Source organism: Capra hircus, chromosome 17, assembly GCF_001704415.2.
Source record: "Capra hircus breed San Clemente chromosome 17, ASM170441v1, whole genome shotgun sequence".
Lineage (NCBI taxonomy): Eukaryota > Metazoa > Chordata > Mammalia > Artiodactyla > Bovidae > Capra > Capra hircus.
Genome location: NC_030824.1, coordinates 35,677,710 through 35,689,974, shown reverse-complemented (window position 1 = coordinate 35,689,974; position 12,265 = coordinate 35,677,710). Strand labels below are relative to the sequence as shown.

The following is a 12,265-nucleotide window of genomic DNA, read 5'->3' as shown; positions in this document are numbered from 1 at the left end:
AAATATCCTAATAAGTGGAGATCTGAAACAAAGTACTTTTAAATTTCTGTTATTTTTTTTCATAATCCATAAACAAAGGAATGTTCAAAAAATTTCTGAGAACAGCATTAATAGCAATGTGATCAGAGCTTTTGGAAAGATCATAAACCAGGAATAATTCTAGGGCACATGTGTATATCTATTGCTGATTCAAATTATATATGGCAGAAACCAATCCAACATTGTAAAGCAATGATCTTCCAATTAAACGTAAATAATTTTTTTTAAAAAGAAAAGGAGTAATTCTAAGATAGATTAAGGGGCTGAAGATTTAAAGTGTCCCAGGCTTGTAACTATATTGCAGAAACAGAATAAGCCTTATAGCCCAAACTTTAAAAAATGTATATCAAACTGTCATTAAATGTTTTCATTATAAGAACAATGCTTACACAGAATAAAACTTTCAAAAGCACAAAGACTAGCCAATAAAAAGCATCTCCTGAACTCCAGTCTACTAGATCCCCTGCCCTCAAAGTCCTCTTAACCATTTCTTATCTATCCTTCTATAAATAATTTGCCTATATAAGTACATATACATATTTATCCTTTTTAACACAGAGATATATATTGTCCTATACCTTATTTTTACTTGAATCAATGTGCTTTGGTGATCATTCCATGTCCATTTAGAGATCTACTCTATCTTTTTGAAGTCTTCATAATATGCATCCATATGAAGGTACACTATTTATTAGCTCTCATTTATGTTGCTTCCATTATTTTCTTATAAACAGTGTTGTAAAGAATATTCTTGGACATATGTCTTTGAGCACTCGGGTTAAAAGGCATTATGTTTAAAATTTTACAATTAAAAACTGACAAATTGCTCTTCAAAGAGGTTATGCCAATTTACACTCCCACCCAGTACTTGTATGAATGAAAATGTCTTTTTTCTTACATGCTCAACAACATACACTATTTAACTTTATTAACTATTTAAACTGTATATTGATCATGCACTACCAGTAAGACTTCTCATTAAAACTAATAATTATAAGCTGATCAACATTTTTAAGATTTTTTTCTACTTTATTTTTTTAATTGAAGGATATTTATTTGCATGACAGAATTTTGTGGTTTTCTGTCATACATCAACAAAAATCAGCCATAGGTACACCCATGTTCAACACTGTTTTTTATTGAATACATGTGCGTGTGTGTGTTAGTCACTCAGTCGTGTCCGATTCTTTGCAATCCCATGGACTATAGCCTGCCAGGCTTCTCTGTCCATGGAATTCTCCAGGCAACAGTACTGGAGTGGATTGCCATTCCCTTCTCCATAGGAACTTCCCAATTCAGGGATCGAACCATGGTGTCCTGCATCGCAGACATATTCTTTACTGTTTGAGCTATAGGGAAGTCCTTTCATTGACTACAGCAGCGAATACATTGAAAAGACAGCCCTAAGGCTTGGTAATTAAAGGAGTCCTAATTCAATATTAATTACTGATTGTTAATATAATTTTCTTTGAAATGTGTAAACTATAAGTTACTAAGTATGTTAATCTCAACATAAAAGCACTATTTGGATATTTAGGGTGAATACCTAATATTTACATTTGAGACAACAAAAGCTTAGGTCTTCTCTGTAAGTGGAAGTAACTCTAACAAAGACAGCAACAATGTACCTTTATTTTTAATGCAGAGTCACTATGGGTATGAGTCTTAGAAAGCTTCCTCATTATCTCAGCTCCAGTAACAGGTCCAGAGCTACCAGGTGGAGGCCGGTTGGCTGTTCCCTCCAGTAGCATTGTGTGTTCACTGACTGTGGCTGAAACAGTACAAAAGAATAAGTGGGCTATAGATTATCATATAGTCTTGAAACATCTTGAAACACTCCAATGTTCCCGGTGGTATAGCAAAACTCAATTTATTGAAATTCAATTAATTCAATTGAATTAATTAATAACTCAATTTATTGAAATTCAATTAATTGAAACATTAATTATGGATTCTGCTAAAATGTTCATTCTTCTTTCTCTTATTCTTTCAACCCCAATCTTTTCATTCAATCTCAAGAAAGGAACAAACAGCTTCTAATCTTTCACATATTTCTCCCAAATGGCATAGAGATTAAAAACCAATTCAACTATACTGAAGAAAGAACAGAATGTTCACAAATTAACCTAGGTATCTGCAGACAATTAGAAAGAATATTTCTGCACTACTTTTTTCAATTTTTGGTTAGACTTGAAATTTTTCAAAATAACAAAAATCCAGCCTATTACTCATAAAATACTTAGTTGTTAAATACGAAGTTTCAAGGAAACTTTTTTAAAGCTTGGTAAAGAAATATATATCAATGTTCTGAAAGCTCTAATTTTAAGATTACTGTCCTTTTCCATGGTACTTTTAATATTTTTTCAAAATATCATAAATTTCCATTGAATATTATATATCATGATAAAAATTACTCTTTGAAAAAGCGTTAAAGTATGCAAGTATTTCTGAAATGCATTATCTACTGCCTTTGTCCTGCACAGTCATAATAATGACAGAATTATAGGCTGAATGTATACCTCTAAACATTACACAAATTCAGAATCAAACCACCAGGTAAAATTCAAATCTACAGAAGACTGGCGTAGGGAATTTGATAAACAGAAATGCAAATTTCAAAAAATTCATGTGTTTCACTCAAAATAGTCTAGTTATACAAAGATGTCTCTTAATTGTACTAGATAGGAGAAGAATTTTGCTGTATTTCTACTGCATTTCACAAAATTAAACCTCAAAGTGAAGTGTGCATAAAGATTCCAACATCATCACCATTTATTTGGACCAACACAAATCAGACTTGTATAATTAAGCCATGATATTTTCAAATATGGGAGAAAATGTATGAAAATTATCAAAATATTAGGTTCCAAGTACATAATAGCCAACCAAAATATTTACAGAATTACCTGCATCAAATTCAAATTCTGCTCCATCAGCACTGGTATCACTTTGAAGACCACCTCCATTGTCCAGCCCAAGCCCATCTTCATGTTCATGGTCCACAGCTGACTGAGGTTTCAGGGACTGAGCAGGTCGATGTAAACTAACTCCTTTAAAGGCTGGTGTTACCACAATAAACTTCATCCACTGCCTTGCCAGTGCAACCAAACCTTTCTTTAAAGTTACCAGAGCGGGAAGGCCATCACTCTGTGACAACAATGACATGGTCAGGAGTCATCTTAGCGTAACAATAATAATTACTATTTAGTGTTCTATATGCATTTATTCATTTAAATCTCTTAACTCCCATTTAGAGATGAGGAAACAAGAATTTATATGTTGAGTCATTTGTCCAGGTTTACACAATGGAGTCACTATTTCAAACTGATGACAGAACTCACTCTCTAGACACAAAGTTGCATCTTTCCATAATAAACAACACAGCATGGGTGCATGTGTGCTAAGTCACTTCAGTCTTGTCTGACTCTGTGCAATGCTATGGACTGTACCAGCTAAATAAAAGGCTAACCATGGGGTATGAAAGTGGGATTCCCTGTAAGAAGCATTCAATGCATTTCACCTGTTTTGATCAACTGAAAATTAAACATATTTTGTGCCACCTGGAATATTCATTAAGCAAAGAGCAAACAAAAACATTTCCTTCAAAAATTAGGTAACTACCTCTATTTTAACATTAAAAAAATAACAAATTTTTATAGTTAAATGATAGACAAAGGATTTGTAACTGTTTTGAAACAAATATATTATCAGTAACAATTACAAAATTTAGAATATATTTTATTCCACATAGTGCTGATTTTAAGAAAGAAAACTTGCCTGTTGTGGACTTAGCCTAAAGGAGAAAATACCCAACTCCTCTCCTTTGCCTTTCCTACAATTCCTTGTGTTAGGAGTAATGGTTATGACTGAAGAGAGCCACTTACTATATGGCAAGAATCACTCATTTACTTTCTGAGGAATATAAGGTTCCTTAGCCTTCCCTTTCATTTCTAGATTCAAGGAAGGAGGGTCTCTTGTATTTCTTCCTCTTACATGGAAACCATATCCTGGCAGAGCATCCATCCATGCAAAATTCCTGCCATTCTTTCTGTTCTAATTTCTCTGCCTATGCCTAGATGGGCAAGTTAACTTTGCACTGTGGCCTCCCAGTCTTCAGTTCACAGAGTGGGAGTAGAAGGCACTATACTAACCTAAGGTCTGAGTACCTTTATGAAATCCATAATTTACTCCAGATTCTTTCATTAGAGGTTATCAGGAACATGACTGGCCATCAACAGTACTGATACATTGATTATTAATTTAGCTGAACATTCTTGTGTATTCTCTGTTGATCAGAAGCTTGGAGTAGAGAGGGAGGTGCTCAAGCTCTAAGCTCTTAACCACGATGTGTTACTTTCCATAGTGCTCTTCTTGGGCAGAGATATACTGGATCTATTCATATAGCTATATATTCCCCCTCAATTATTAATTAGTACTTATTAAACATTTATGTGAAACACGACTAATGACTACTCTTTTGCTTGCAATTCATTATACCTTTGGCCTCTAAGATGGTCTTTCCTGGTTCTCCTCCTTTCCCCTGCTTTGTGTACCTCTATGCACTCTCTCCATCCCCCTTTCACTTCAGTATTTATTGAGGATCCATCCCTGACCAGTTTATCACTCAACATATTCTTAGAAGACTCTTCCATGTTCACTGCTTCTAACACCTTCAGCCTGGCAACACCTAAACCATTAATCTGAGCCCAATCTTGTCTATAAACCTGGATTTCTAACCAAATTTCTCCTTTGGACTTTCCTTACTTATCTCAAACCTTGTGTGTCAGTGGCTAACCAATAGAATAGAATCTTTTTTAAAACTAATGTATGATTTCAGTAACTCACCATTGTAGCATCATCAATGATGGAGTAATTTGCCTGGTGAAGGTAGTGATGTAGTATATTGCACAGCAAACATGAAGGATTTTCTTGGAGAAAGCGGGCAACTTTTGTAAGTCTGTTATATTTACTTCTTAAGGGAAAATGTACACTTTTATTCTGAGAAAAGCAAAACAACAGATTTATAAGGATATAGCAAAGATACAATAAACAAAAGATACCTAGAAATTAAGAACATGCAGGTCTGATATTTTCCAACAACAATAAATAATAAGGGAATATTTCAATAATAAACTTTGTATGACACTTTGCATTGTTGAAAGACATACCTCTAATGCTTCTGTCATTATGCATCCCATAACAGCACAAATTCTCAAGGTCCCCTCAGTTTCTAATTTGTTTAAAGATGACTTGAGTTGATCAATGGGAACAAGCCATGCACCAACAGCTGGAGTTGCAGTGCTTAAAAGGTTCAGCTGCCTTTTAAAATGAAAAAATATATACATAAACAAATGTTTTTAAGACTATTTCAAACACTCTCCCATACATATTGTACTCTGTGGCTATTTTATTTAGGCAAAATTACTTTTCCTTCTGACCAGCAGATAGATTCTGAATATATAAGTAGGAAAAGCAAAGGATAATAGAATTAGAAAAATACAAAAGTCTGTTAGAGGTGAAAAAAGTAAAAAGCTCATGACAGGGTGACATGTAAAATTAAAATAAAACTCTAGAAAAGAAAAAGGGTTAAACAAGCTGAGAATAATGTCTACAGAAAGTATGAAGTAGGAAAGATGGGAAAAAAGTAGCAAGCCTAATACTAGATATATTAGAAAAACAATCCAAAAAGATACATGACACAGAATTTATGTAATTTAAAATTAAATTAAAAAATCAGGGGAATCAAGGGATAGTAATCTATTTTAAAAATTTCTTACCTAGAAAATGCATGTGCAGGAGATCTCACATTGGTGGGAGCTGCAAAACTAAACCAAATTTCCTTGATGGTCAACTTCATGCTACATGAATCTGGAGGTGGAGGCATTAGGGGTAGATCTTTTTTCAAGTCATCAGATTCAACTCCTTCATCCTATATAAAATAGAGTACCAAAAGTTATTAATGTATAGTCCCTTAAAACCACTAGCACAGTCTTTTAAGCACAAAACTTTTCCATCAAATCAAGTTCTACAGATAAGACTGTGAAAGAAAACAGGTTTAGCTTTGCAGCTCCCACCAATGAGAGATCTCCTGCATATGCATTTTCTAGGTAAGAACTGTAGCCTGCATTGTAGGCAGACTCCTTACCATCTGAGCCACCAGGGGAATCCACGGAATTGGGATTAACTCCCTTTAGGGGATTCCCTGGTGGCTCAGTGGTAAAGAATCCACCTGTCAATGCAGGATACCTGAGTTTGATCCCGGGGTTGGGAATATTTCCTGGAGAAGGAAATGGCAACCCACTCCAGTATTCTTGCTTGAGAAGTCCAATGGACAGAGGAGCCTGATGGGCTACAGTCCACGGGGTTGCAAAGAGTCCAGTATGAATGAGCGACTGAGCACACACAGCAGAGGTCATCCAACTATTACATCAGAGGACGAGTGACAGCATTGAGGTCTTCTGCATCTTACTGTAATCTACTTTCCATTCTATTTTAAGGGGAAATTTCAAACTTCAAGTAAAGTGCAGTGAGATATACTATTACAGTCTATGTTCAAATAAGTTAACACTTTTCATTGGAAAATTCTTAGTTATCTTATATGCTAATCTGAACCTGTATTGAAAAAAAATAGGAATAATATTTTTTCAACGTGTATTCACCACTCTTCAGTATGCAGGGAAGGAAAAAGCATATTATTAAAGAAAAAAAAAGCCCACTGCTTGTTCTATCTGTTTACAGGTCTCTAATTCACTTTTAGATATTATTGGTCAAAATAAAGAAAATTTGCTTGTGGGATGATTAAGGAATAAAGAGTATCCACACAACAGCTGTGAATCCTAAATGTTATAAAAAAAATATGGGTCATAGATTATAGCGATTTTAAAGTCAGCAGGCACTAAACAGAAGTCTACATTCCCTTATCTGCAATTCCAACATTCACAACATTCTGAAAATCTAAATCTGTTTTGTAAATGTGCAATCAAAATCTGATATGAATGTGTGAGAGACTATCCTATTTGGTGTTTTTATTAATGTCATGCTGCAAAAATATTCAATATTTCAAGATGTAATGTTAATGTTATCTAAGATTTCACTAGGAGCTTATAGTACACACGCCATATTATCTTCCTTTTAATTTATATACATATATATATATTTTTTTTAGTGAAGTATAGATGTACAATATTATATGTTACAGGTATAAAATATAGTGACACGATTTTTAAGGGTTATATTCCATTTAGGTGCTTCTCAGGTGGCACAGTGGTAAAGAAATCACCCACCTATGCAGGAGACCCAAGAGATGCAGGTTCAATCTCTGGGTCAGGGAAGATCCCCCGGAGAAAGAAATGGCAACCCACTCTAGTATTCTTGCTTGGGAAATCCCATACACAGAGGAGCCAGTGGGCTACAGTCCATGTGGTCACAAGAGTCAGACATGACTGAGTGACTGAATACTATATTCTATTTATAGTTATCATAAAATATTGGTTTATTGTCTGTGCTGTGTAATATATTCTTGTAGCTTATTTTATACTAATAGTCTGCACTTCTTAATTAGGTATATGTGGAATCTAAAAAATACAACAAACTAGTGAATATAACAAAAAAGAAGCAGGCTCATAGAGAACAAACTAGTGGTTACTAGAGGGGAGAGGGAAGAAGGGAGGGGCAATATAGGGCTATGGCATATGATTTTTCTTTTAAAGAAAAAAAATCTGAATTCTCAAATACATTTGGGTTTCAGACAATGGCTGTAAGCCAGGCAACTGAGAATATACAAATATACAGAAAACAGTCTAGAGGAATCTGAACTTTAAATAAAGGGAGAGGGCCTTGTAAATAAGCAAGTAATTAAAACAACATGTGAAACAAAGTTATAATAAATTTGGATTTATACTGATTGAATTTTTGGTGCCTATGGCACATCTCAATGATGATATCTAAAAGGTTATTGGATATAATTCTGAAGATCGGGTAATAGCTTTGTTTTACGCTTTGTCATGTGTCTGACTCTTTGCAACGCCATGGACTGAAAGCCATGGCTCCTCTGTCCATGGGATTCTCTAGGCAAGAATACTAGAGTGGGTAGCCATTCCATTATCCAGGGGATCTTCCTAACCCAGGGAGTGAACCTGCATCTCCTGTGTCTCCTGCACTGGCAGGTGAGTTCTTTATCACTGCACCATCTGAGAAGCACCTACATAGTACCGGAATATAACCTTTAAAATAATTGTGTCACTATTTGTATACCTAGGGATTGATCCTTGGTCTCCTGCATTTCAGGCAGATTCTTTACTATCTGAGCCACCAGGGAAGCCCACACTGTACCCTTCTACTTCTCTGTATATTCATTCTATTAATTTATGAGAGTTTGATACTGAAACTCTAACTAAAAAAGAATTTATCTACTTAAAAAAATAATTGTAATATATAGTGGAACCACATGCAACCTTGTTCTATATTTCCAAAGTTTCCTGTAACTGTGTTATCACAATTTCATAATTGAGAAAAATAAAAAAAATTAAAATTAAAAACCTATTTACTATGCATCAAATCAAAATAAACATTTCAAAAATAAATTTCCAGAGACCCAGAGTTCAGAAGTGATTGTACCAAGGCATACTGGATGACTAAGACATATTTCTTAGTTAAAAGGTAGTTTCTTTCTTCTTCAGTTGGTCTAATCTTCAAATGAGCAGAACTGTATGTGTGTCTAAGAACAACGTTTACCAAGTTCTTACTATGCTCTGGACACCAACCTAAGTCTTTCTTATGATCTGCCTCCTTCAGTCATCACAACTCTAGAATGTTAATATCATTACAATACTCATTTCAGAAACACACAAGATGCTAAAAAGAAAAAAAAAATGCGCCCAAGATCAACAATCAGGTAGTATTACAAGTATTCAGTAGTCTATAGAATTTTGAACATTTTCATTATTGCTGTTACTATATTCATCATGAAATTATACCATGACAAAAATAATGAGTTGCATTTGAACTCATTTCTATACACTTGCAAACAAAACAGGCAGATTGACAAAAATGTTAAAATATTTAACCATGTGAAATACTACCAGTAATAAAACTGTTTATTTAAAAAATGAATTCTGCTAACATCCTTTAAACAAGATAAAAAACAAAGTTCTGCTTTTCTGAAATTCCATTAATTCAACAAATAAAATTGTTTGACATAAGCAAAGTATAATGTTATTATATATTTACAGATATAAGTGCAATTTTAGCAATTACACTCGCAGAATATAATCACCAAAATGCCTTGGCTACCATTTATGCAAAATCTACAACATGGAAAGATAAGCAAATATACTCCAGAAATTGACTGTGATTTGGGTAAACAATTTTCTATTTTCCCAAAGCATTATTATTGTTAGAAATTCACCAACTTGTTCATCAGAAACAGAATTTCCATTTAAGTCTGAAGAAGGGCTTGTTCGGTCACAAGGAAGATTATCATCAGAGACATCAGTATTATAGCCGCTGCCAGTTGGAGAATCAGAAGAATTATTGGATGTCAGCACTCCACCCCTTTCTGCGACATTAGCTTTACCCATAATTCCAAAAGCGTTATATAAAACAGCACCAGACTGTCTTCCTCCTATACAAATGAAAAAATTTATTTATTAAAAACATTAGGTCTTATCTCAATACTGTACTCTACAATTTTTATAAAGAAAAAAATTAAAACCCCATATTCTTTTCCTACCAAAATTTTATCCTTATATATAAAAGTGATATAATATTGAGTTATCAGGTAAGGAATTGTAGGCATAAACACTACTATTACACTGAGGCTTCCTTCATAGCTCAGTTGGTAAGGAATCTGACTGCAATGCTGGAGACCTGGGTTCAATCCCTGGGTCAGGAAGATCCCTTAGAGAAGGAAATGGCAACCCACTCAGTATTCCTACCTGGAGAATCCCATGGACAGAGGAGCCTAGCAGGCTACAGTCTATGGGGTTGCAAGTGTCAGACACAATGGAGCGACAAAGCACATGTACATACAGGACGAAATCTGAAAGTCTTATACACAATTCAGCCTTCCTATTTTAAAGTTATAGTCAGTAATGTAAAAGAAAATATAAGTCAGTAGACAGCCAGTCTCTCCCATCAGGAAGCTTCCATTAGCCTCTTATCCTAATCCATCAGAAGGCAGATAGAATGAAAACCACACTCATAGAAAACGAAATCAAACTGATCACATGAACCACAGCCTTGCCTAACTGCATGTGATATAGGGCCTCAGAAGATGTATGGGTCATGGTGGAGAGTTCTAACAAACTGTGGTCCAGCGGTGAAGGAAATGGCAAACCACTTCAGTATTCTTGCCATGAGAACCCCATCAACAGGATGAAAAGACAAAACATATGATATTGAAAGATGAATTCCCCAGGTAAGGAGGTGCCAGTACGCTAATGGAGAAGAGTGAAGAAGTAACTCCAGAAAGAATGAAGAGACAGAGCCAAAGTGAAAACAACGCTCAGGTGTGGATGTGACTGGTGATGGAAGTAAAGTCCGATGTTGTAAAGAACAACACTGCATAGGAACCTGGAATGTTAAGTCCATGAATCAAGGTAAATTGGAGGTGGTCAAACAGGATATGGCAAGAGTGAATATCAACACTTTAGGAATCCGTGAACTAAAATGGACTGGAATGGGAGAATTTAATTCAGATGACCATTATATTTACTACTGCAGCCAAGAATCCCTTAGAAAAAAAATGGAGTAGCCCTCGCAGTCAACAAAAGAGTCTGAAATGCAGTACTTTGTGCAGTCTCAAAAATGACAGAATGATCTTTGTTCATTTCCAAGGCAAACCATTCAATATCCCAGTAATCCAAGTCTATGTCCCAAGCAATAATGCCGAAGAAGCTGAAGTTGAATGGTTCTATGAAGACCTACAAGACCTTCAAGAATTAACACCCAAAAAAGATGTCCATTTCATTATAACGGACTAGTATGCAAAAGTAAGAAGCCAAGAAACACCTTGAGTAACAGGGAAATTTGGCCTTGGAGTACAAAATTAAGCAGGGCAAAGGCTAATAGAATTTTGCCAAGAGAATGCACTGGTCATAGCAAACACCCTCTTCCAAAACCACAAGAGAAGATTCTACACATGGACATCACCAGATGGTCAATACCAAAATCAGACTGATTGTATTCTTTGCAGCCAAAGATGGAGAAGCTCTATACAGTCAGCAAAAACAAGACCAGGAGCTGACTGTGGATCAGATCATGAACTCCTTATTGCAAAATTCAGACTTAAGTTGAAGAAAGTAGAGAAAACCACTAGATGATTCAGGTATGACCGAAATAAAATCCCTTACGATTATACAGTGGAAGTGACAAACAGATTCAAAGGATTAGATCTGATAGAGTGCCTGAAGAACTATGGATGGAGGTTTATGACATTGTACAGAAGGCAGCAATCAAGACCATCCCCAAGAAAAGGAAATGCAAAAAGGCAAAATGGTTGTCTGACAAGGCCGTACAAATAGCTGAGAAAAGAAGAGAAGCTAAAGCAAAGAAGAAAAGGAAAGATATACCCTTTGAATGCAGAGTTCCAAAGAATAGCAAGGAGAGATAAGAAAGCCTTCCTCAGTGATCAATGCAAAGAAACAGAGGAAAACAGTAGAATGGGAGAGACTAGAGAGCTCTTCAAGAAAATCAGAGCTACCAAGGGACTATTTCATGTAAAGATGAGCACAATAAAGGACAGAAATGGTATGGACCTAACAGAATCCGACGATATTAAGAAGAGGGGGCAAGAATACACAGAACTATACAAAAAAGATCTTCATGACTCAGATAACCACGATGGTGTGATTACTCACCTAGAGCCATACCTGGAATGCAAAGTCAAGTGGGCGTCTGGAAGCATCACTATGAACAAAGCTAGTGGAGGTGATGGAATTCCAGTTGAGCTATTTCAAATCCTAAATGATGATGCTGCACTCAATAGGCCAGCAAATTTGGAAAACTCAGCAGTGGCCACAGGACTGGAAAGGTCAGTTTTCATTCCAATGTTCAAACTACCACACAACTGCACTCTTCTCACATGCTAGCAAAGTAATGCTCAAATTCTCCAAGTCAGGCTTCAACAGTACGTGAACTGTGAACTTCCAGATATTCAAGCTGGATTTTAGAAAAGGCAGAGGGGGACCAGAGATCAAATTGCCAACATCCGTGGATCATCGAAAAA

General features: G+C 35.4%; 1 protein-coding gene across 3 annotated transcripts in view; it reads right to left on the bottom strand.

The window, feature by feature from the left end:
* KIAA1109 (KIAA1109 ortholog) overlaps positions 1-12,265 on the bottom strand; it is a 202,471-nt gene that overhangs the window by 85,599 nt on the left and 104,607 nt on the right. For all 3 annotated transcript variants that reach the window (XM_018061504.1, XM_018061506.1, XM_018061505.1), the window contains 6 exons: positions 9,450-9,661; positions 5,817-5,968; positions 5,208-5,358; positions 4,885-5,037; positions 2,946-3,186; positions 1,668-1,810 (listed from right to left, as the gene is read on the bottom strand). In XM_018061504.1, the coding sequence (XP_017916993.1) occupies positions 1,668-1,810; positions 2,946-3,186; positions 4,885-5,037; positions 5,208-5,358; positions 5,817-5,968; positions 9,450-9,661 (1,052 nt within the window). The remainder of the gene's footprint in view (positions 1-1,667; positions 1,811-2,945; positions 3,187-4,884; positions 5,038-5,207; positions 5,359-5,816; positions 5,969-9,449; positions 9,662-12,265) is intronic.